This window comes from Phyllobates terribilis, unplaced genomic scaffold, assembly GCF_046119375.1.
Source record: "Phyllobates terribilis strain yellow unplaced genomic scaffold, ASM4611937v1 Scaffold_11__3_contigs__length_659146591, whole genome shotgun sequence".
NCBI lineage: Eukaryota > Metazoa > Chordata > Amphibia > Anura > Dendrobatidae > Phyllobates > Phyllobates terribilis.
Genome location: NW_027362771.1, coordinates 162,167,606 through 162,194,727, shown reverse-complemented (window position 1 = coordinate 162,194,727; position 27,122 = coordinate 162,167,606). Strand labels below are relative to the sequence as shown.

The 27,122-nt window shown below is 40.7% G+C and overlaps 1 protein-coding gene across 3 annotated transcripts in view; it reads left to right on the top strand.

Annotated features, from left to right (window-relative positions):
- Nucleotides 1-27,122, top strand: part of MDM1 (Mdm1 nuclear protein) — a 71,857-nt gene that overhangs the window by 40,959 nt on the left and 3,776 nt on the right. For all 3 annotated transcript variants that reach the window (XM_073651748.1, XM_073651749.1, XM_073651747.1), the window contains 5 exons: nt 2,487-2,765; nt 6,323-6,450; nt 13,982-14,112; nt 21,778-22,015; nt 24,442-24,501. In XM_073651748.1, the coding sequence (XP_073507849.1) occupies nt 2,487-2,765; nt 6,323-6,450; nt 13,982-14,112; nt 21,778-22,015; nt 24,442-24,501 (836 nt within the window). The remainder of the gene's footprint in view (nt 1-2,486; nt 2,766-6,322; nt 6,451-13,981; nt 14,113-21,777; nt 22,016-24,441; nt 24,502-27,122) is intronic.

The following is a 27,122-nucleotide window of genomic DNA, read 5'->3' as shown; positions in this document are numbered from 1 at the left end:
CCACTAGCACAAGAAAAAATATTGCTTAAACAGGAACGTTACTTTCAAGAAACTTTGCATAAATGAATAGCACAGGCGATTATAAGAAACTTTATAATGTATCTTATCTGAGAAATCAACCCCTTCCCCACATAGCATAGAGATGTAACTAGAGGCGAATAAAGACACAGAGGTACAAGAAGGAAATGTTATCGTGGTCTTAGTCTTGTATATTAACAATAAGAATGCATTTACTGTGCTTTGTGAAAAAGAATGTGATTGTGGGAAAAACCTTTTAATTCATACAAAACTATACGTAACTAAACTCTGTGTCCCTTCCTCTATCATATGCTTGCATCAAATATGGAAGTATAGGGAACTGTCTTAACTTGACAAATAGACTAGCTCATTGTTTTATTCCCTTCCTGCATTGTATATTTACATACAGTACAGACCAAAAGTTTGGACACACCTCATTTAAAGATTTTTCTGTATTTTCATGACTTTGAAAATTGTACATTCACACTGAAGGCATCAAAACTATGAATTAACACATGTGGAATTATATATTTAACAAAAAAGTGTGAAACAACTGAAAATATGTCTTATATTCTAGGTTCTTCAAAGTAGCCACCTTTTGCTTTGATGACTGCTTTGCACACTCTTGGCATTCTCTTGATGAGCTTCAAGAGGTAGTCACCGGAAATGGTCTTCCAACAATCTTGAAGGAGTTCCCAGAGATGCTTAGCCCTTGTTGGCCCTTTTGCCTTCACTCTGCGGTCCAGCTCACCCCAAACCATCTCGATTAGGTTCAGGTCTGGTGACTGTGGAGGCCAGGTCATCTGGCGTAGCACCCCATCACTCTCCTTCTTGGTCAAATAGCCCTTACACAGCCTGGAGGTGTGTTTGGGGTCATTGTCCTGTTGAAAAATAAATGATGGTCCAACTAAACGCAAACCGGATGGAATAGCATGCTGCTGCAAGATGCTGTGGTAGCCATGCTGGTTCAGTATGCCTTTAATTTTGAATAAATCCCCAACAGTGTCACCAGCTAAGCACCGCTACACTATCACACCTCCTCCTCCATGCTTCACGGTGGGAACCAGGCATGTAGAGTCCATCCGTTCACCTTTTCTGCATCGCACAAAGACACGGTGGTTGGAACTAAAGATCTCAAATTTGGACTCATCAGACCAAAGCAGAGATTTCCACTGGTCTAATATCCATTCCTTGTGTTCTTTAGCCCAAACAAGTTTCTTCTGCTTGTTGCCTGTCCTTAGCAGTGGTTTCCTAGCAGCTATTTTACCATGAAGGCCTGCTGCACAAAGTCTCCTCTTAACAGTTGTTGAAGAGATGTGTCAGCTGCTAGAACTCTGTGTGGCATTGACCTGGTCTCTAATCTGAGCTGCTGTTAACCTGCGATTTCTGAGGCTGGTGACTCGGATAAACTTATCCTCAGAAGCAGAGGTGACTCTTTGTCTTCCTTTCCTGGGGCGGTCCTCATGTGAGCCAGTTTCTTTGTAGTTCTTGATGGTTTTTGCAACTGCACTTGGGGACACTTTCAAAGTTTTCCCAATTTTTCAGACTGACTGACCTTCATTTCTTAAAGTAATGATGGCCACTCGTTTTTCTTTACTTAGCTGCTTTTTTCTTGCCATAATACAAATTCTAACAGTCTATTCAGTAGGACTATCAGCTGTGTATCCACCAGACTCCTGCACAACACAACTGATGGCCCCAACCCCATTTATAAGGCAAGAAATCCCACTTATTAAACCTGACAGGGCACACCTGTGAAGTGAAAACCATTTCCGGTGACTACCTCTTGAAGCTCATCAAGAGAATGCCAAGAGTGTGCAAAGCAGTTATCAAAGCAAAAGGTGGCTACTTTGAAGAACCTAGAATATAAGACATATTTTCAGTTGTTTCACACATTTTTGTTAAGTATATAATTCCACATGTGTTAATTCATAGTTTTGATGCCTTCAGTGTGAATGTACAATTTTCATAGTCATGCAAATACAGAAAAATCTTTAAATGAGGTGTGTCCAAACTTTTGGTCTGTACTGTATATGGCACTATGATTATGTGGGCACAGAATCTGTGCCCATGTGATTAACAGAGCATGCCTGCTGAAACCCAATTCCCCCACTGTAATGGTCAAGACCTATTACAGAACTAACAGGTCGAACTTGATGGACGCAAGTCTTTATTCGGCTTTACTAACTATGTAACTATGTAACTATGAATCTGCCAACCCTAGCCATTTAACTTGCTAACTTTAATCCCTTCAGTGTTCAAGTGGGGGAGGACTAAAATCTTCCTTTTTAATGATCCATGAGAGTCCCAACAGTTACAACCCCACCAATAAAACCGTGAATTGGGGTTAATTGTTTACACTAAAATATTTTTTTATGATCCATGACCTATGTTTGCCTTCTATAAGTTCTTATCATCATATATTCATATAACTATTGTTTGTTTGTTTTTTTGCATCGGTTGTATAGATTGCAAACATCTTCGAAGAAAGAAAAATTACAACCATCACCTACCAAACTGAAAATGCAATCTAATACTGGGAATCTGGGGGGATCAGATGCTTCCACACTGCCAGTTAGGAGGAAATTGGTTTGGGATGACTATGATGATGCAGCACCAACAGAAAATATAGAACCTTTGCAAATCGAGGAATTGGATGATGAAATGGAAGAAGAAGACTATGAAGAAGAAGATAAGACAAAAGAGCAACACTTAGAAAACAACAATGGAGAAAGAAGCATGAAGAAGTGGGTATTTATTAGTTATATCATCCGTTTTTAAAAGGCTTCACTGTATGTTGAATTGACATATGCAGTTTTCTGCCTATGAAATTATATTCATCTGCCATGCTGTGTATCCAGGGTGCTTCTGTCTTTACTAGTTTATATATCGGCACAGCTTCTATCCTGCACTTATTTCCTCTTTATGTGTTTTCCTCCTTTTCCTTTTCAGCCTATTTTCTCTACCCTTCCGGAGACTGTAGATAGGGGAAACGATCTCCATACTATGGAGATCTGTGTACCACACCCTCAATAGAGAGAGCGGTGAGAAGCGAGCAGGAGCTCTGATGGATACATAACTTTTTGTTGCAGATCACTCATATAGCCGGAAAATGGTGGAAAATAATCTTGAATTAAGTCTGTTTGGAAAGTTGCTTAACTTAGTTTGATTTTTCATTATTACACACAATTCTAAGTGTTCTATGCATTTGATAAAATTCCCTGCCTTATGATTTAAATATATCCCCTTGTAACCGAAGAGCAATGAAGCAATTGATTTTCCTCTACAGGGACAAAGTTGCAGAAAAGCAAAGGGCATTCTGCATTGTCACAATTTCCATTAGTAACCTTAGTTGCAGCCGTTAATTTGCCAGTATCGGTGTTAGTATGCACAGCTTATATCACAGGGTTGTTGGAGCAGAGAAGTGACTCAGCAGGAAGCTGTGAGCTCAGCATTCACCAGAACACGTAGCGGAACAGCTCTTCTAGCCACAAATGCTCTTCTACTGTCATAGGGAACCTGGAGTTTTTCTCTGAGTTCCAAGTTTCTTTGGTTGGCAAGAAGAAGTGAGCTCAGTATTCTCCATGATACGTAGAGGAACTACTCCCCTGACCACAAACGTTACTCTTATGTCAGAGTTTTTTCTTATTTCTAGGTCTCTAGATGTTAGGAATGTCTTTAAGATGAGTGAGATCTTCTTACTTCTTTTTTCTGTTGCTGTTTGCTTAATAATGAGTAGAAAGAGGAAGGTGAACAACTTTACACCATCTCACATCCTAATCTTTAAAAAACTAAAGTCTTCTTAACACAACTTCTTCTTTGATGAAAGGTATAATTTATGTTATTTTAATGTAATTCCGTTTTATTTGGCATTCTCCATTGTAGAACATGTGCAATAAAACAAGTATAACAAACACATAGAGTCAATGCTACAGGCAGTGCAGTCTAATTTTCCCTCACCTCTGCAGCCATTTTTCATTTTTTTCGCTTGCATTTTTTCCCTCCCCTACTTCGAAGAGCCTTAACTTTTTTTAATTGTCCGTTATCATAGCTGTATGAGAGGTTTTTTTTTTGTGGGACGGGTTGTCATGTTGAATGACGCCATCCATTTTACCATACAGTGGACTGAAATATGGGGAAAAAAATTCCAATGGGACATGAAATGGTGAAAAAATATGAAGTTCTGTCATTAAGTTTTATTTATTTCTTGTCTTTTTTTGTAGCATTCATTGTATGGTATAAATGACCTGGAAACATGATTGCCCGGGTCAGTATGATAACAGCGATATTCAACCTGCATAGATTTTTTTTTTTATAGTAGTGCCAAAAAAAAAATCAAAGTTTGTAAAAAAATATATATATATTTTGTGTCACCATTTTTCTGAGACTTGTAATGTTATTATTCTCTGCCAATGGAGCTGAAAGAGGGTTTGGTTTTATGCGCGGAAAACTGACAGTTTTCTTGATATCAATTTGGGTTACATGCTAAATTTTGAACACTTTTTATTTTCATTTTTTTAGGAAGGTATAGTGACCATAAATCCACAATTCTGGCGTTTTTTTTTCTCTTTACGGTGTTTACCATGTGAGTTAATTTATTTTATATTTTGATAGTCCGGATTATACATATGATGCGATACCAAATATGTTTCATTTTTTTATTTTTAATACTGGGAAAGTGGGGGAGGGGGTGAGAGTTGATTAAAATTTTTACATTTTCTAAAGTGTTCTTTTTATAAAATTAAAAACTTTTTTTTTTAGTTTACTTAAAAGGGTTGTCCAGTACTATTCAAAATAGCCCAATGTGTTTTTATGATGAAAAGAAGCTTCTTTCTAATTACCTCCCTCTGTTGTTTCTGCCTGTGAGCGGCGCTATCGCTGGCCGCTCATAGGCGGCACTTGATCTCCCGCTGATGTCACGTCAAGTGAGGCGTGACTCAGCGCTGGGCGTCCCCACGGTGGCTGCTGGGTTGTGGGCGGGGTTACCCTGCGCATCACACCCAGCATCCACCATTCGCTTTCCCAATGAATAGGGAGAGGGAGAGCGCGCGGTGGATGCCGGGTGTGACGTGCGGGGTAACCCTGCCCACAACCCAGCGGCCACCGAGGAATGCGGAAGAGAGACCCCCAGCTGCATCCGGAATCATGACGTGACATCAGCGGATGTCAGAGCCGGCTGCAGCCGGTTGTCACTTGATGCCTGTGAGCCGCCAGCGATAGCGCCGCTCACAGGCAGAAACAGCAGTGAGAGGTAATTAGAAAGAAGCTGCTTTTCATCATAAAAACACATTGGGATATTTTGAATAGTACTGGACAACCCCTTTAAGAGACTTTGAACCTGATCACTAATATTATATACTGCAATATTACACTATTGCATTATGTAGTGAAAATAGCAGTCTCACATGAACCTCAGCCTGATACTGTGTACCAAGATGGCAGTGAAGGGGGTCCACTCGCTATTGTGTGATGGGGGCTAGTGGCAGCCAGTGCGCATGTGCGCACTGACCGGAAACCGCTTAATTTAAATGTCATTGTCAGACACTGACAACAGCATCTAAATGGTTAACAGCAGAGATCGGAACTCATCTCTTGCTGCTGCTGTTAGAGACAGATGCTGGCTATGTAACATACCTGAAAACTACCATATGTGGAGAGAGCTGAGCTCCTGAGCCCTCCACACATACGGTGACCCCTCGGTGATGTACATGTATGTCATTTTGCGCTAAGGGGTTCAATTATAAACTAGATTTATTATGAGAAAAAGGCCTGCTTATAAAGCCTCTGCACCACTTTCCCTGGCACAAATTTAAGTTTCAAGAACAACTTACAGAGCATCATAATCCCTTCAAAAGCAACTAATTTGTGCACATTTTCTGCCACTTTTTTACTTTAAATTTGGTATTATTTTCGCGTAATTCATTAGCATGTTACACAAAATGTGCCGGACAGTAGGGAGCTAGTGGCACCTTGCTCACATGGTGTGCTAGTATTAGGAAATCTGCTACTTTCAGGGTGCTACAGTCATACATACAAGGCAATGGTCCTGATCTGTATGATTTCAGAGGGTGTTGCCAGGTTAACATTTGTATATGTAATTTCAGTTACTAGTACAGACCCTCGACATCTATTTTTGTTTTCCAGAAAAGGTAATCATTATCCTCATTGTAAATTGGAATTCGGTGTATTGTATGTAACATACATTACATAAATTTATGTAAATCTCAGGACGTAAACATAGAATTAAAAATGTACATATTCCGTGTCATGTTCCTTTTACAATCTACTTCTCCATTTTTTTTAGAACTTTTGATGCTAAATCTAGTCCTTCAGAGGATCCTTCAGTGGTTGAGGGAAGGCTTCCAACCCCAAAACTAAAAACATACGGACTAGTGCAGAGAACTCACCATGACTTAACTACTCCAGCGACAGGTAACATTTTACTCAAGACTGCAATAGCATCCATTGCTACTACACCTTATAGCTTTTTTTTATTCCTGAGATTTGTAGATATTGGAGCTAAACAGCTTCAGTTATAAACTTCAGTTTTTCAAGACTTAATCTGATCCCCAACAATTCATATTCTTATACAGTGCATTGTGAAAGTATTTACCCCCGTGAACTTTTCTACCTTTTGCCACATTTCTGGCTTCAAACATAAAGATATAAAATTCTAATTTTTTTGGGAAGAATCAACAACAAGTGGGACACAATCGTGAAGTGGAGCGAAATTTATTGGATATTTTAAACTTTTTTAACAAATTCAAAACTGAAAAGTGGGGCGTGCAATATTATTCGGCCCCTCTACTTTCAGTGCAGCAAACTCACTCCAGAAGTTCAGTGAAGATCTCTGAATGATCCAATGTTGTCCTAAATGACTGGTAATGATAACTAGAATCCACCTGTGTGTAATCAAGTCTCAGTATAAATGCACCTGCTCTGTGATAGTCTCAGGGTTCTGTTTCAAGTGCAGAGAGCATCATGAAGACCAAGGAACACACCAGGCAGGTCCGAGATACTGTTGTGGCGAAGTTTAAAGCCGGATTTGGATACAAAAATATTTCCCAAGTTTTAAACATCTCAAGGAGCACTATGCAAGCGATCATATTGAAATGGAAGTAGTATCAGACCACTGCAAATCTACCAAGACCCGGCTGTCCCTCTAAACTTTCATCTCGAACAAGGAGAATACTGATCAGAGATGCAGCCAAAAGGCCCATGATCACTCTGGATGAACTGCAGAGATCTACTGCTGAGGTGGGAGAGTCTGTCCATAGGACAACAATCAGTCGTACACTGCACAAATCTGGCCTTTATGGAAGAGTGGCAAGAAGAAAGCCATTTCTCGAAGATATCCGTAAAAAGTGTTGTTTGAAGTTTGCCACAAGCCACCTGGGAGACACACCAAACATGTGGAATAAAGTGCTCTGGTCAGATGAAACCAAAATTGAACTTTTTGCCCACAATGCAAAACGATATGTTTGGCGTAAAAGCAACACAGCTCATCACCCTCAAAATACCATCCCCACTGTCAAACATGGTGGTGGCTGCATCATGGTTTGGGCCTGGCCTGCTTTTCTTCAGCAGAGACAGGGAAGATGGTTAAATTGATGGAAAGATGGATGGAACCAAATACAGGACCATTCTGGAAGAAAACCTGTTGGAGTCTGCAAAAAACCTGAGACTGGGACGGAGATTTATCTTTCAACAAGACAATGATCCCAAACATAAAGCAAAATCTACCATGGAGTGGTTAAAAAATAAACGTATCCAGGTGTTAGAATGGCCAAGTCAAAGTACAGACCTGAATCCAATCGAGAAACTGTGGAAAGAGCTGAAAACTGCTGTTCACAAACGCTCTCCACCCAACCTCATTGAGCTCGAGCTGTTTTGCAAGGAAGAATGGGCAAGAATTTCAGCCTCTCGATGTGCAAAACTGATAGAGACATACCCCAAGCGACTTGCTGCTGTAATCGCAGCAAAAGGTGGCGCTACAAAGTATTAACTCAAGGGGGTCGAATAATATTGCACGCCCCACTTTTCAGTTTTTAATTTGTTAAAAAAGTTTAAAATATCCAAAAAATTTCATTCCACTTCATGACTGTGTCCCACTTGTTGTTGATTCTTCCCAAAAAAATTAGAATTTTATATCTTTATGTTTGAAGCCAGAAATGTGGCAAAAGGTAGAAAAGTTCAAGGGGGCCAAATACTTTCACAATGCACTGTATAACGCTAGAAAAACTACAGGGCACAATACAAATATATGGTTTATTTTTGATTCATCAAAAAAAGACATTATTTAAAAGACACCTAGTAAAAAGACAATATGGTACAGAAAGGTCTGTGCCACCCATGAATGACCAAAACCAGAAAAAAATATTCAATTCACTTTAATTTAAAGGGGGTTTCCACTACTCAGACAACCGAGTTTCAATCAGCATGTTTGCCCCCAGTAAAATAACAACACTTATATTTGCCTCTAGTGTTGGCGCCGTTCCTGCACTCATTCTCCCAGGACCCGTGTCACATTGTTTTGTCACACTATCCCTGTGCCCAATCAGCGCTGGCTTCACTCCCCTCACCTTCGGACAAATCAATAATCAAGAGGAAGTGAGCGGCCAGCCGCAACTCTTGACTTCCTCTTAATGTCTGATTTGTTGAAAGGAGGGGAGAGTGAAGCCAGCGCTGATTGGGCTCACGGATCGCATGGCATAATAATGTGATGGGAGGGCTAGTGCCGACAATGCTGGAACGGTACTGGCACTGGAGGTGAGTATAAGTGTTGCTACTTTAATGGGGGCAAACATGCTGATTGAGATGGGGTTGTCTGGGTAGTGGACAATCCTTTTAATATATATCCCTTTGCTCATTGCGTTTTTTTTTTTTCTAGTTTTGGTTATTCTTGGGTGGCACAGACAATTCCGTGCCATATTCTGAGCCGAGATCTAAATCCGCGCATGTGTCGCCACCGCCACCATTTTACTGAAGACCACAGGCAGATCAGTCGGCTCAAGCGCCGTCTATGGTAAGGACGGGGCCGGCACGAACTTTAAAAAATGAGGAAGATACAGACACCAGAGGCAGGCTTAGAGGCCGGGCAGGAGCTGAAAACCCTACCAACAGTCCCACCCCTATGCACTGAAAGTTTATTTAACCCAAACCTCAAATGTATACAAAACAGCAACCAGGATGCTGATTTCTTCACTGAAGATATATATTGAATCTGTATAACAGTGCCATTTATGCCATGCCTTTACTTCAATATGCAAAATCATGATTGACGGGTTCTCTTTAAATATGGCTTTTTTTGATGAATCATAATTAAGTTATATATTTTTATTGGGCATAGGCTTTTGTGATTAATAGTTTTTTTAATTAATATTCTTTTTGTTATGCATTGATTTAACAAAGTAATTCATGGCAACAAGTTCAATTAAGTCTCTCATCGGTCCATTGATTGCTGGAACAAAATTAGCTTTTTTTTAATATAACTCTTTCAACTGCTGTATTTGTTATCTAAGTCAGAGAAAAGTACCTGATACCTATGCATGAAGGTCACACATTACTCATTTGCACTTCAATTTGCCTCTGGCAATGATACATGATTCTAGGATACAATATATACAGTGTCATCCAGTATCATCCAGAAGCCATTCTTACCAATATCAGCAGTGTTGCTAGTAAAGGATATTGAGGCTTTGAGACAGCAGTGAAAACAGACCTACAAGCCCCAAGTTGTCTGACTAACAGGATGAAAGCCATGCCCCCCAAAGTTGTACATACCACTGAAAGTCTTACTCCACCGATGGCCTCATTGAGTCACATCGTGAGGCAGAGGCCACCGAAGAAAACTTTAGACTTGAGGTGGCACGCTATTCAAAAACTACAAAATGTCCAGAAAACTTTCAGGCATGCCAAACATGAGACATGAGGTGGCCTACCCCAACACATAAGACATGAAGCCAGTCATGAGGTGGCAGGCCCAACACACGAGACAGGAACCCAGACATGAGGCGGCAGGCCCAACACACAAAACATAAGGCCAGACATGAGGCAGGCAGCCCAACATACAAGACATGAGGCTAGACACTACTGAGATTTTAATACAGGATCTGTTGACAAGACAGGCGTTTTAACCAACTAAGTCACAACACCTAAACGAGAAATGCCAGGCTGCAAGGCCACACGCCATCCTGCAGGCCACACGCCAGGCTGCAAGCCACACGCCAGGCTGTAAGCCACATGCCAGGCTGCGATACATGCAAATATCACAAGGCCTTAGGAATACTGAAACACAAGGCCCCAGGCCAGACACCAGGCTCTGGTAGGTACTGGAGCATTAAATGTAGATTCTCCCAAACTGATGTTAGCATCATCATAATAATAATAATAATAATAATAATAATAATAATAATAGTTTATTTTTATAGCGCCAACATATTCCGCAGCACTTTACAAATTTTAGGGGGGACTTATACAGACAATACAGAATAAGCATATCTCATATCGAACGGAGTGAGGGCCCTGCTCGCGAGCTTACAGTCTATGAGGAAGTGGGGGAGACACAAAAGGTAAAAAGTACATATATTGTATAATGCAGCCTTGATATACTGAATAGGATAAATAATAATACATGGACTAGTCGCCAGCCAGTATGTGTGCAGTCCTGACAGAGGCTTTTATGTGCATGGTTGGTTTGAACCCGAAGTTGAAGAAGATTTTAATATGGGGGAAAGCTGGGATGGACAGAGTGTGTTTAGGTGATACGCCAGTCTAAAGAAATGTGTTTTTAGGGTTCGCTTGAAACTGTGGGTATTGGGAATTAATCGAACTGTCCTGGGTAGTGCATTCCAGAGAATTGGCGCAGCACGCGAGAAATCTTGGAGACGGGAGTGGGAAGTTCGGATTATGGAGGATTTTAGTTTCAAGTCATTTGCAGAACGGAGGGCACGTGTAGGGTGGTAGACTGAGACAAGGGAGGAGATGTAGGGGGGTACTGAAGCATGGAGCGCTTTGTGGGTAAGCGTGATAAGTTTAAAACGAACTCTATATTGGATGGGCAACCAATGCAATGACTGGCACAGGGAAGAGGCATCTGAGTAGCGGTTGGCGAGGAATATGATCCTGGCTGCTGCGTTCAGGACGGATTGGAGAGGGGAGAGTTTAGTAAGAGGGAGACCGATTAGTAGAGCGTTGCAATAGTCAAGACGAGAATGAATAAGAGCGACAGTAAGAGTTTTTGCCGAGTCAAAGGTGAGAAAAGTCCTGATTCTTGAGATGTTTTTGAGGTGTAGATGACATGAACGAGCGAGTGATTTGATGTGAGGAGTGAAAGAAAGATCTGAATCAAAAATGACCCCAAGACAGCGGGCTTGTAGCTGGGGAGTAATGGTTGAGCCACAAACGGAGATGGCAATATCGGGCACAGGTAGATTAATGGAGGGAGGAAAGACGAGTAGTTCAGTTTTTGACAGATTCAGTTTTAGGTAGAGGGAGGACATAATGTTAGACACAGCAGAAAGACAATCACTGGTCTTTTGTAGTAATGCAGGGGTGATGTCCGGAGCAGAGGTGTATAATTGGGTGTCATCAGCATAGAGATGGTACTGAAAACCGAATCTACTGATTGTTTGTCCAATAGGAGCGGTGTATAAGGAGAAAAGAAGGAGGCCTAGGACTGATCCTTGAGGAACCCCGACAGTAAGAGGAAGTAGGGAGGAGGAGGAGCCGGCAAAAGACACAGAGAAGGAGCGGTCAGAGAGATAAGAGGAGAACCAGGAGAGAACCGTGTCCTTGAGGCCAATAGTGCGGAGCATAGTGAGGAGGAGCTGGTGATCCACAGTGTCAAATGCTGCAGAGAGATCCAGGAGAATCAGCAGGGAGTAGTGACCATTAGATTTAGCTGTTAGTAGATCATTAGAGACTTTAGTGAGGGCAGTTTCAGTAGAATGTAAAAAGCGGAAACCAGATTGTAAAGGGTCAAGAAGAGAGTTGTCTGAGAGATAGCGGATTAGACGGGAGTGGACCAGGCGTTCCAGGAGTTTAGAGATAAAGGGAAGATTGGAAACAGGTCTGTAGTTGGCCGTGCAGTTCTGGTCGAGGGATGTTTTTTTAAGTAATGGTTGTATGCTGGCGTGTTTAAAAGAAGAGGGAAAGATACCAGATGAGAGGGAAAGGTTGAAAATTTTAGTTAGGTGAGAGGTGACAGCTGGAGCAAGGGACTGAAGGAGATGTGAGGGAATAGGGTCGCTGGTGCAGGTGGTAGGGCGAGAAGATGCAAGGAGCCTGATCACTTCATCTTCCGTGACTGGTTCGAAGTCAGAAAATGAGCAAGATACAATGTGGTGGGGGGGAGCATGCATAACATTTGGGGATTGGGAGAAAATTTCCTGTCGGATATGGTCAATTTTTTCTTTGAAATAGTTAGCCAGATCGTCAGCGCTGAGGTCGGTGGTCGGGGCCTGTGCTGTTTGATTGAGGAGAGAATGAAACGTGTCAAAGAGTCGTTTAGGATTATTGGAAAGTGAGATGATGAGGTTGTTAAAGTAGGTTTGTTTGGAGAGGTGAAGGGCAGAGTTATATGTTTTCAGCATAAATTTATAGTGGAGGAAATCTTCGGGCAGATTTGATTTTCTCCACAGCCGTTCAGCGCACCTGGAGTACCTCTGGAGAAGACGTGTTTGAGGCGTGTGCCAGGGTTGTCGCCGTCTATGCCGAATTGTTCTTTGTGTAGGAGGTGCGGCTTCATCCAGGGCGCATAGCATTATTTTGTTATAATGCTTCAATGCAGATTCGGGACATGAGAGGGAGGAGATTGGGGCCAATGATGATTGCAACCTTTTTATAAATTTCTGGGTGTTAATGGCGCGTAAATTTCTATAAGTGTGGACGGTGGGAGTGTCTTGAGTAGAGTCATCAGTTAGTTGGTGCTGTCATGGGTTTTAGGAAAATCAAATTACCGGTAAGTAAGTATCATTTTCCAGTCTGTTATTTGCTATGATTCATATACAGTTAGGTCTAGGAATATTTGGACAGTGACACAGGTTTTGGCATTATAGCTGTTTACCAAAACATATTTAAGATACAGTTATATAATCAGTGTGAGCTTAAAGTGCAGACTGTCAGCTTTAATTTGAGGGTATTCACATCATAATTGGAGTAAGGGTTTAGGAATTTTAAAAAAAGTAATTAAACAATTATCTCAAAGCTCTTTAATTGGCTATTCCAGTGTTAATACATCATGCCTAGGGAGCCCTCACTCCACAATTGATATATATGGTATGGATATGTGGGGGAGGTCACCAGCTGTTTAGTGCTGCTATTCCCTGACCCTATGGTTCTCTATCTTTAAAATGCTGTGATTTTCACTACTCTTTTTGATATTTATGTATTAATAAAGATTATCTTTCTAAATAAGGCACTCCATGTTTTCTCCTTGCTTTTAAGATGTTTTTTGGAGTGGAGCTCATGCTGACCTAGATTATATGGTTTAACAGCTATGTTTGCTCTTGTGCATTTAATTAAGGCTGCTGTATGTATGTTAATTATTAATTTTTAGCTGTGTCTAAGCTAATGGGTGGGGACTGACTGCTGCCTTGTCCCCCATACATAGCACTAAGTACACAGAGACATGAGGGATTCCTGATATCCTGTCTCTTTGTAGTAACAGCATGGAGGACATTATACAACAGTACTGAGCCATGTAGCTGTACATCTAGGACTGTGTTGGGATAAAACACTTACTAGAAAGCTGCAGCCATGTCTTTTTGCCCTCGCTGTCCATCTGCTTTTTCACCCTCTCTCCATAGACTTCAATAAGCAGCTGTAATCTGATCTCTCAGTGAGCTGGCAACCTGTCTCGTCTTCAGCAAGATGAATTCATCAGGTTTTCAGAGTGACTGAATGGTAATACCCATGCTTCATTTATTAATTAACTTATTTTATAAAATATCATTATTTTTAGGTGGTGCTCTTTTGGTATCTCCAAGTAAAGATCATGACAATTCAGAACTTAAGCATAAAAAGTCCCCAAAAAAGGATTATTCTCCCAAGAAATATATATCCAATGGTTTAAATGAAAGAAAAGCCAATAAGGTAATCAAACATTTTTTTGAAATATAACATTTGATGATTAAGTAAAACATTTTTAATGAGCATGTAAATTTTCATTATTAATATGAATTCTAATTTGTAATTCAGTCTGTAGCTTTCAGACTAATTTAGATAAGAGTGGTCAACTTTGCAGAAAAGGAAACATGTTGTCATACACTGAGAGGCCCCAGTACTTTGGCGGTGATGGAAATATATGAAATATGTATCACGCATTGAATAATTTTAATGCGCAGACAGAGTGACTTGGAATTTATGAGTCATTTTTCCTGGTATTGTAGAGTCGTCTCTCACTTATATATTTAGCATTATCCTTATATATTCCAAATGGTTCTTGCTGCTTGAGGTGTATTAAAGACCAAAATGAACAGAGAAAAACAGAATTAAAGGCTTTATCATTTGTGATTTTTTTATTGTGATCTACAAAAATTTTTAGGCACCTAATTAAGTTGAGAAAAATGTCTGTCAAAAAATATATATTATCTAACAAATTGTATGTTATTGCTTTCTGTAAGCAATTTAATACACCTTTTATATAAAATCTATAAAAACAAAGCTTTGGCAAATTGCAAAGTTGCTTGTTTTTACAAGCACTTTGCAATTTTAACAATTTAAGTACTTGAGGCAGCCCCTTTAACCAAAAACAGTATAACATTATTTTGACTTCCTTCGATACCACCGATATGCCCTCAAACAAGTTTCCAGGTAGCAAGCCGATGGCTCATGTACTGTTTTGAACAATAGGATGACACTGTGCACCCCTGTAGCGTTCATATTATACTGTGAATAGGCCATAGAAAAAACTTCTGTATACAGACCCTTCAAGAAGGTCCAGAGCCACTGTCACCTAATCGTATCAAACGCATCAAGCACCCTCTCTAACTCCACCAGAACCATGTGACTGTTTTAGCTACAACCCAATCTCTCAAAACTCCTACTTGGTGCAATGGTGGCTATTATTTTATCAAAAAGTTTGGTATCAAAGTTTTCAAGGAATAACCTGCAATCTGCACTTATGATCCTGGCAACACTTTGGGAATTAGTTTTAGGGCTCGCTAACACCAGCGTATGTATCAGATGAGTGCTATCCAATTTCTTATTGATCTCATGTGATGCGCCAATTCTGGGACGTCTTGTATTTTTAGACTGGGAAGGGACCAATAACCAGGGACCTTCCCAGCCTGATAATATAAGCCTGCAGCTGTCTGCTTTACCTTGGCTGGTTATCAAAAATAGGGGGTGTTAGGACAGCGCCGGTTTCCCTGCATGATTCCCCTTCCTCCTCTCTTCACGGATGTCAGTGTGTTCACCTACCCTCCTGCGCTGCTCTGGTCCCCGCAGCGTCTGCTTCCTCCTAGGACCTGTGCACAGCACGCAGGTCTCTTAGGAATGTGCTTAGGGCGTGTGCTCCCTGTATTTTAAAGGGGCAGCGCATGCACTTCTGAAAATGTCCCCAGCCAATGGCTGGGAGACATCACGTATTTAAGCTCCCCATTCATAGGGAGGTGCTATAGCTGCTCTAGTCCATTAGTGTTGTACATATCTAGTGTAAGGTCACTGTACCCGTGCTCCCTGATTCTGAATCTGTCTACCCGGTCTGTACCTGATCCTGCCTGATTCTGATCCTGAACCAGCCCGTCCTGTCGGAACCAGCTACTGATCCGGTCCTGCCCATACCAAGTCCTAATCCTGACCAACCTCCCTTTTCCATCTAGTCTGAACCAGGTAGATGTGTTGCTGTAAATTGCTCCGTCTGTTCCTGTGTTTCAGTTCCAGTCCTGTTTACCAGCCGAGCAGTATCCATCCTTCTGCTATCTAGTTCCTGGATTTCCTGACTCTCCGAGTCCATCCCTATTTCCCTACTTCCCTTAGTGGGTCAGCTGCTGCGGCTCCGGGGTCTGTCCCCTGGGTCCAAGTGTAACCACACCATCAGCGGCTCTAGTGAAGAACCAAGTGGTTGCTTAGTTAGGCCCCTTCAGGCTCTCTCCAGACCATGGCTCAGTGGTTCCACAACCATGTGCGTAACAGGAGGAACCCCATGTCATTTTCTTAAATTATTTATTTATTAGGTTAAACCAAGCTAAAAACACCTGCGTAAATGCACTTACAACTACAAGTCTACGGGGAAATTCCGTACAGGAGACTGAGCTTTGACATGCTGTGGCTCAGAAGCACGCACCGTAGGTGATTTTACGCTGGGTTAAAAAGAAGCACAGTGGGCATGAGATTTCTATTAATCCCATCTACAGTGCTTGTACTGTTTAATGCAGCATTTTGGATGCAGCGAAAATGAGCTGCGTCCAGAATGCTAGTATTACTGGTCGTGGGAACGCAGCCTTAAGGCATAGACACACTGCCGTATTTTTCGTGCGAGGATCGCATCATAAACCACCTACTGGCCAGCACCTCTCCTAACCTGACCTTGACAGCTGAATAGAAATCCATCATGCTGTCATGTTCAGGTCAGGAGGGGTGCCGGCCAGTCCATGCAGTGTGATGCGATTCTCGCACAAGTTATACCATAGTGTGTCTCTGCCCGAAGCATTTGCGGAGGAGTATGGTCCAATACCAATTAATACCTCATTCAACACATAGGCTATGTTCACACATTGCTTTTTTGCTGCTTTTTTTCTGCAACCAAAACTTGATCTCTTGCCAGTAAAAAAAACTGCAGACTAAAAGCAGGTTTTGCTGGCTTTTTAGATACTTTCCTTGCAGTGTTTTCATTATGTTCTTTGCTTCATGGATCCCAAAGTTCAGCTTTACTTCTATCATGCAAACATGAATAATGCAAAATGTTAGGCCACCAATTCAAGAGGTATGTGAAATCATAAAACCATTCTGGAAAAAAGGGCAATTTGATCAAATTATTTAATGGAAAAAGATTTTTATGTCTGAAAAAATTATGACTATTCTGAACAAAAAAGTTCATAGGATTTCATTAAAAAATACACAATTACAGTGGCTTGACCCCCTTGGGTTTTTACCTATTTTTTACATTCCAACCTGTGTTTAAATATTTTTTTAATTTGTGTGTGATGCATCAGCACTAAATAGTCTAAGTTGGTGAAGTGAGAAGAATATAAGCAAATATTACATTTATGGGATAAAATAAATAAAAATTGGCATGTGCATATGCATTCATCTCTTTTTCTATGAAGCCCCTAAAAATTTTGGGTGCAAGCAATTGCCTTCATAAGTCACATACTTAGTGAAAGGAAGTCCAACCTGTGTGCAATCTAAGTGTCACATGGTCTGTCAGTATATACTCCCCATTTCTGAAATGCCACAGAGGCTGCAACACCACGAAACAAGAGGCACCACTAACAAAACAACACCATGAAGACCAAGGAGATATTAGTTAGTGTTGGGTTATAAAAAAATAACCCAATCTCTGATGATCCCCCAGAGCACCATCAAATCCATTATCATCAAATGGAAAGAACATGGTACCACAACAAACCTGCCAAGACAGGGCCGCCCACCAGAATTCTGAGCCCGGGCAAAGAGGGCATTAATCAGAGAGGCAGCATAGAGATGAAAGATAACCCAGAAGGGGCTGCAGAGTTCCCAAGCAGAGACTGGAGTATCTGTCCATACTACCACAATAAGCCGTACACTCCATAGAGGTGGCCTTTATGGAAGAGTGGGCAGAAAAAATCCTTTACTTACACACAAAAATTGTAAGGCTCATTTTGAGTTTGTCAGAATATATTTGAGAGAATCCCCAAATGTATGAAGGAAGGTGCTATGGTCAGATGAGACCAAAATTGAACATTTTGGCCACCAAAGTAAACGCTATGTCTGGCGCCAAACCAACACAGCTCATCACCCCAAGAACACGATCCCCACAGTGAAACATGGTGGAGGCAGAATGATGTTGTAGGGATGTTTTTAGGCAACAGGGACAGGGAAAATGGTCCAAGTCAAGGGGAAGATGGATGGACCAAAATACAGGGATATTCTTGAGCAAAACCTGTTTGTCAGTGATTTGAGACCGGGATGGAGGTTCACTTTCCAACAACACAATGACCCAAAGCATACTACTAAAGCAACACTGGTTTAAGGTGAAACGTGTAAATGTTTTGGAGCGGCCTAGTCAAAGCCCAGACCTTAATTCAATTGAGAATCTATGGTCAGACTTGAAGATTGCTGTTCACCAGAGGAAACCATCTAACTTGAAGGAGCTGGAGCAGTTTTGCCTTGAGAAATGGGCAAAAATCCCAGTGGCAAGATGTGGAAAGCTCATAGAAACTTATCCAGAGCGACTTGCAGCTGTAATGTCACAAAAGGAGGCTCTACAAAGTATTGACTTTAGGGGGGTGAATAGTAATGCACACTGAAGTTTTCAGTTATTTTGTCCTATTTGTTGCTTGCTTGTAAATAAAAAGAAAACCAAATGTTCACAGTTGTAGGAACGTTCTTACATGAACTAGTACAAACTCTAAAAAAAAAAGTGAAATTCAAGGTTGTGAGGTAGCAAAACAAGGAAAATGCCAAGGGGAGTTGAATACTTTCGCAAGCCACTGTATGTACAAATGTCTAAAATACTCTGCTGCAATGGCTGGATAGCACAATTCTGTTCTCGGAGCAGCTCACATTCATTTTACGGTCTGCCTCCGGCTGCAGCTGATTTTAGATCCCTCACAATCCAATAATGACCTAATCTCACAATAAGTCATGAATATCAAAGTACTGGACAACCCCACCTTAGGTTTGACCATTAATATCAAAATATCAGAAAATGTGTTCAAAAACCCTTTCAATTTCATTACCAATATGTATTGATTCATACTGGGAATTAGGCATTCAATTAAAGGGGTTTCCCAGCAAACAAATATATCACCTATCCTCAGTATTGTGCACTTCACCACCAATGATCCTGAGTTAATAATATAATAATAATAATCATTTTTATTTATATAGCGCCAACATATTCCACAGAACTTTACAATTAAGTAGGGACATGTACAGACAATAAAAACAATACAATGTATCACATTTCAACAGTTACAGGAGGATTGAGGGCCCTGCTCGCAAGTTTACAATCTGTATGGAAATAGGGGGACACATTAGGTAGAACATGGTCATCAGCCAGTATCTGTGCTGTTTCCATGTGCTATTGGGTGCATGGAGGATGTGGAGACAGATGAATGGGCAGGAGCAGATTAAGATTAACATTTAGGAGGGAACAGGGGAGAGTTAAGTTATTGAGTTGAGGTGATAGGCTTGTCTAAACAGATGTGTTTTTAAAGCACGTTTAAAAACATGGGGGCTAGATATTAGTCACATCGTTTGGGGTAGTGCATTCCAGAAAACTGGCGCAGCACAAGAGAAGTCTTGGAGATGGAGGCGTGAGGTTCGGATTAAGGAGAATATTAGTCTTAGATCAGTTGCAGAACGGAGGGCACAGGAAGGGTGAGGGATGAGATATAGGGCGGTGCATAACTGTCGAGACCTTTCTGGGTGAGAGAGATGAGTTTGTATTGTATTTTGTAGTGAATGGGTAACCAGTGCATTGACTGACACAGGGTAGAGGCATCAGTGAAGCGGCCTGATAGAAATACGACCCTGGCTGCTGCATTCAGGATGGATTGGAGAGGAGAGAGTTTGTTTAGAGGGAAACCAATTAGAAGAGAGTTGTAGTAGTCCAGATGAGAGTGAATAAGAGCGACAGTAAGAGTTTTTGCAGTGTCAAAGGTGAGAAAAGGTCGGATTCTGGAGATGTTTTGAAGGTGCAGGTGACATGAGCGAGTGAGTGATTGTATATGGGGAGTAAAGGAAAGTTGTGTGTCAAATATGACTCCCAAGTTATGGTGACACCACCCAAGGAAATTGCAAAGTCAGGTATAGGTAGGTTAGTAGAGGGAGGAAACACAAGGAGTTCAGTTTTGGAGAGATTCCATTTCAGATAGAGCGAGGACATGTTAGAGACAGCAGAAAGACAAGCACTGGTATTTTGTATTCAAGTGGGGGTGATGTCAGGTGAAGAGGTGTACAGTTGGGTGTCATCAGCATAGAGCTGATAATGAAAACAAAATCTGCTGATGGTTTGTCCAATAGGGGCAGTATACAAAGAGAAGAGGAGGGGGCCTAGGAATGAGCCTTGAGGAACCCCGATAGTAAGGGGAAGGTTAGAAGAGCCGGCAAAAGATACAGTGAAGGAGTGGTCAGAGAGATAGGAGGAGAACCAGGAGAGAACCTTGTCCTTGAGACCTATAGAGGGGAGCATAGCGAGGAAGAACTGATGATCCAAGGTGTCAAATGCAGCAGTGAGATCCAGGAGAAACAGCAGGGAGCAGTGGCCATTAGATTTAGCTGTTAGTAGATCATTAGAGACTTTAGTGAGGGCAGTTTCAGTAGAGTGCGAAGAGCAGAAACCAGATTGTAAAGGGTCGAGAAGAGTGTTACCTGAAATATAGCGGATGAGACGGGAGTGGACCAAGCATTCCAGGAGTTTAGAGATGAAAGGAAGATTCTCCACATTCCTCCTCACCCAAGCAAAGCAGTTTGAATGGAGCAAGGGTCAAGCTTGTGTGCTCTTGCTCCATTTAGATGGCTGTCTTGTAACTACTATGTAGTGAGTGTGTGGCATAACAGAGCAATCAGGACAGCTATTCTAGTGTTCTAATCTTGGTCCCATTGGTGGGGTCCGTAAGAGCCAAACATTTTTCACTTATCCTGTGGACAGATGATAAAAGTATTAAAGTATTTTATTGGAAGCCAGCAGCATTTTTCACCTTTTAAAGGGGTTGTATACTACTTGGGCAACCCATTCTCAATTACAGTATCCTCTCATGTAAAATAAAAAACAGCCTGTACTCGCCTTTGGTGTCGGCGATGTTCAAGTGATGTCATTACCGAGGCTCCCGGGGCTCGTGTGACATTGTTATGTCTTGTCAGCCCTGCAACCAATTAATGGCCACTGATGGGCTGCTTCACTCTCGCTTTCTTCAGACCACTGACATCCGGAAGAAGTGAGAGCTGCTGCTGCTCTATCACTTCCTCCGGATGCCAGTTTAGTCTTAAGAATAATAATAATGTCACGCGATCCCGAGAGCTTCAGCGCTGACATCACTGGAACAGCATCGACACCAGAGGTGAGTACATCCTGGTTTTTATTTTACAAGGGAGAATATAATAATTGAGAAGGGGTTGTCCGAGTAGTTAACAACCCCTTTAAATCCTTTAAAATTAAATGGGTTTAGAACATCTTTGATATTGATTACCCTTTTTTAAGCTGGGTTTAAACCATGTATGCGTTTCTGTGGTCATTTATTTGCCCATTTAGACAGGCAGACCATGCTTCATGTGCTCACAGTATGATCGGTAATAGATTATTCCCTGAGCATAGGCTGCCATTGTTCTTGGCGGCAATGAGCGATTTGCTCATTCATCCGGTGACCGGCCGCCTGTTTACACTGCACGATTATCAGAAACAATAATTGTGGAATATAAATGCACCTTTAGAATAGGTCATCAATAACGGATCTGTGGACTGACTACAGGTGACTGCATCTTATCAAGTTTAGCTATCTGTTAAATCACTAAATCATATACAGTATACTTACTTACACATGCAAATATACTTTAAAATGTGTAGGAATATGTGTTATTAATTACTAACTTCATTATTTATCTATATTTCAGAATGAGGAAGATCAGCCTATAAAATCTCCCCCAGTTGCTGGTCTGATGACTGTTGATCCATTGCCATTGAGAGAGGATCCATGGCCAACTCCACAAATTTGCAGTAAAACTTCTCCAGCAGGTATATCATATCCGACCAGCAAGCCGGTGGAGAAACCTTTTGTGCAATCATCTTGGCAATGGAGTCCATCATGTCGAATACATGGAACATTGCGAGATCCTGAGTTTCAGCATAATGGTAGGATCATAAGTTGCAAAGCTTTTCACACTTTTTCCTAAAGCCGATTAGAAAGCCAGCAAGCTTTCTGTCACTAATTACTCTTTGTATTAGATTCCAATTTAATTAAATTCCAATGCTAACATATTTACATCTTTTCAAAGTTGATCTGTCACAAAATTTTGTGACAACTGCACGCATTACTAAGTAGACCTCTTTGACCTGATAAAGCTGGTGTACTTTTTTTGAATGGCTGAATGATCCTTTAAGAAAGGAAACTCATTCTCCACCCACCTTGCCTGTTTGACAGCTCCTCAGTATCCCTCATGCTGCTGAGATCTCACCCTGCTCCGCACAAGCTGCGGCTGTCAGTCAGGCTGGATGAGCAGAGACCAAGTGCACTTGCTCTCATGAGCTATTTTCATTCAATAGCTGAACTCGGATTATACAGATATTCTGACATGGATAGTCAAAGTAAATTTACCAGTCTCATCATGTCTAAGGGATCTGCTTAATAATGTATACAGTCTATATTGTAAAATCTGGTAACAGATCTGCTGTGAAACAGTACATTAGAAAACTTTTTGAAGGGACTACAAATTATCTAAACCAACTTTGAATCTGCAGTGCAAACACAGGACAATGTAAATTCCCACACTGTCATTTTATATTGGTATTAAGGGTGTGTTATGGAATTGCACATTAGAACAGTTTCTAAGATTTTCTGTTTAGTGGCCCCAGAGTGGCACTTCATGGTTGTGCAATTTATCTTTATTTCAAAGAAGCAGTCCCATCAAAGTTTTTATCGTCTTAATATATTGCAATCATCATGTAACATAGCACTGTGTAGTTACAATTGCCCATTTTGCCCTTCTACCCAGTTAATTCTTCTGTTTTCCATTAGGTCTATGACCTCATGTGATTAAAAACAGACTAGTTGAATCCTTCTAAGCTCTATGTAGAAACAGGAGGTCAATTTTCCCGGTTAAGAGTCATGAGTCGCTGCAAAAGTCCCTGGCAGGGGGGATGAACGGAGCAGCTGGGTCAGGAGTTGAAGAGGGGAATGAGTCATACAGGGAAAAGAGACATCCTGTTTCCACATAGAGCAGAGAAAAGAGAAGAATTATCTGGGTAGAAAGGCAAAATGTGCAATTGTAAATACACAGTGCTATATAATATGATGACTGCAATATATTAAGGGGAGTCAAACTTTGATGGGAGTGCTTCTTTAACATGGGGACATGTTGAGGACATGTTTTTTTTGTCATACACTGATATAGCAGTATTACAGGGTCTCTTGTACTTGTTAGTGCAGTCTCCCTCACCTGTTCTCATAATGTTCACCGATCAAGGAGCATATGACCAGACCTGTCCATCAGCCATAGAAAAACACTACACATGGAAAATTTGTTGGACAGGTCTGGTCACATGACACTCTATCTACCCCCACCCCCACCCCCAAAAAAACATAAAAAAGGGCCAGCACACCTGGAGCATAATTCCCTTCTTGACATGAGACATACTGGTGCATCATATACAAATGCATGTCACAATAATTAGAAAACCATGTATCATTACCTTTACACTTCACAACTACTTGCAACTTTATGTTGGTATATACCATAAAATCCCAGTAAAATACATTTAACTTTGTGGGTGCAACATGAAAAAATGTGGAAAAGTTCACGGCTTATGAATACTTTTTTTTAAGGCACATTATATGTGGTATCGCTATAGGTCCAATTTATCAAACTATAAAGATAATTAGCCCAATGGTAAACTGCATAATGAGAAACAAAAATCAAAATTGCAAAATTCTTGATTTTCCTCCGCCATATCACTCAAAAAAATGTAATAAGAAGCAATCAAAACATTGCATGTATCTCAAAATGGGATCAATAAACATGTTGGCTCAGACCGCAAAAAAACCATGCCCTCACAAGCTCAGTCAATCAAAAATTAAAAACGTTACTCGCCTTGGAAAATGGTGACGCAAGCAAATTTTTTTAGTTATTTTTACGAATTTCCAACCCTTTTTTTTCACCACTTAAATAAAAAAAAAAACTATGCATCTCATAATTGCACTTACCTGGAGAATTATTTTACTAGGTCATTTTTACCATATAATGAATGATTTAAAAACAAAACCCAAGAAATACAATTGCGGAATTTCTCCACTCTTGGAAAATTTTTATCCCACTTTTCAATATATCACATGATAAATCAGATGCGATTAATGAATACATGAACTCCATTATTGTCTGCTATGGAGTCTGTGAGGAAGGCAGTAATTACAGGATGGGGAACCTGTAATAGGTATATATTAGTAAGTGCCACAAAATTATTTGCTAACATAAAGCTAAAAGTGGACAACCCACGTAAATTGAAATTTAATTTAATGTTAGCGTTGATTTTAAAGTAAAGTTTTACCTCTTTTTTCTTTTCAGGAAACTTTAACACTTCCAGCTATTACAATCCAGGATTTAATGAGAATACTGGCATTGAAGGTATGGTGTGTGATAAAACTTACACTTACTGTGTGAACTGTCCGATTGCTGCCAAATTTTATTTTTTCTATCTGAGCCATTGAGTTAATGGAACTATTCAGACATCCATCAAAATAACGAATCTGAGAATGAGATTTGGGAAACTTAGAGCAATTTTGAGGGTCTGAGCAGGACATATTCAATGGGTCAGCTTGCTCTCCGATAAAAAAAATCAGGCAGCACCCGACACTTCACACATGGATGTGAATGTAGCCTATGTTTTCTTTTATATTAACAGTAAAAATAAATTCTAACATGTTAAAGAGTATATTTGGTGATGTCCCCTGCCCTGTATCCATATCAGAGCTTTCAAGTGTTGGCGAGAGACTTGGCCTGATGGTCATGGTTGTTTTATCAGAGTCCTCATAGTCGATGCTTGCCTCAGGAACCGAATATCAGTCTCTCTGTCATATCTCATGCCGACACTTTCCAAATTCTGTAATACAATGTGGCTGGCAGCATCACTGCCGGTACCCTATAAAATAAAAAAAAGTTTATGAAATATAGCAATTATACTGTATAATTATGCTGTTTATACTCCTAGCCATAACAACACCATATACAGTGCATTGTGAAAGTATTTGGCCCCCTTGAACTTTTCTACCTTTTGCCACATTTCTGGCTTCAAACATAAAGATATAAAATTCTAATTTTTTTGGAAAGAATCAACAACAAGTGGGACACAATCGTGAAGTGGAACGAAATTTATTGGATATTTTAAACTTTTTTTTAACAAATTAAAAACTGAAAAGTGGGGCGTGCAATATTATTCGGCCCCTTTACCTTCAGTGCAGCAGACTCACTTCAGAAGTTCAGTGAGGATCTCTGAATGATCCAATGTTGTCCTAAATGACTGGTAATAATAACTAGAATCCACCTGTGTGTAATCAAGTCTCCGTATAAATGCACCTGCTCTGTGATAGTCTCAGGGTTCTGTTTCAAGTGCAGAGAGCATCATGAAGACCAAGGAACACACCAGGCAGGTCCGAGATACTGTTGTGGCAAAGTTTAAAGCCGGGTTTGGATACAAAAAGATTTCCCAAGTTTTAAACATCTCAAGGAGCACTGTGCAAGCGATCATATTGAAATGGAAGGAGTATCAGACCACTGCAAATCAACAAGACCCGGCCGTCCCTCTAAACGTTCATCTCGAACAAGGAGAAGACTGATCAGAGATGCAGCCAAAAGGCCCATGATCACTCTGGACGAACTGCAGAAATCTACAGCTGAGGTGGGAGAGTCTGTCCATAGGACAACAATCAGTCGTATACTGCACAAATCTGGCCTTTATGGAAGAGTGGCAAGAAGAAAGCCATTTCTCAAAGATATCCATAAAACGTCTCGTTTGAAGTTTGGCACAAGCCACCTGGGAGACACACCAAACATGTAGAATAAGGTGCTCTGGTCAGATGAAACCAAAATCGAACTTTTTGGCCACAATGCAAAACGATATGTTTGGCGTAAACGCAACACAGCTCATCACCCTCAAAACACCATCCCCACTGTCAAACATGGTGGTGGCAACATCATGGTTTGGGCCTGCTTTCCTTCAGCAGGGACAGGGAAGATGGTTAAAATTGATGGGAAGATGGATAGAGCCAAATACAGGACCATTCTGGAAGAAAACATGTTGGAGTCTGCAAAAGACCTGAGACTGGGAAGGAGATTTATCTTCCAACAAGACAATGATCCCAAACATAAAGCAAAATCTACAATGGAATGGTTCAAAAATAAACGTATCCAGGTGTTAGAATGGCCAAGTCAAAGTCCAGACCTGAATCCAATCGAGAATCTGTGGAAAGAGCTGAAAACTGCTGTTCACAAACGCCCTCCATCCAACCTCAATGAGCTCGAGCTGTTTTGCAAGGAAGTATGGGCAAGAATTTCAGCCTCTTGATGTGCAAAACTGATAGAGACATACCCCAAGTGACTTGTAGCTGTAATCGCAGCAAAAGGTGGCGCTACAAAGTATTAACTCAAGGGGGCCGAATAATATTGAATGCCCCACTTTTCAGTTTTTAATTTGTTAAAAAAGTTTAAAATATCCAAGAAATTTTATTCCACTTCACGATTGTGTCCCACTTGTTGTTGATTCTTCCCCAAAAAAATAGAATTTTATATCTTTATGTTTGAAGCCAGAAATGTGGCAAAAGGTAGAAAAGTTCAAGGAGACCAAATACTTTCACAAGGCACTGTACAATACATTTAACACATTGTTTACTACTGCTTTACTGTTACTGAATATTATGGAAGTAACTGTAGAATATAAATCTATTTAAAATAAAGCTCAATGTTTATGTAACCTAAATTCTGCCAGAAAAAAAAACTAATTTTAAAAACAAAAAAAAAACAAAACACAAATCCAGATGTGGCTACATTGCCATAAAAATTATAAAAAAATTATCATGGTTAGGGCTCATGCAGACGCCCGTATTATATCGGTCTTAGTGCGATCCGACAAAACATTGGATCTCACCTGGACTAATGTTATTCTATGGGCCGTGCACATGTCAGATTTTGTACTCAGACAGGCTCTGAATCAATGCATGCTTGAGTTTAATCCGATATGCAGATCACACTCA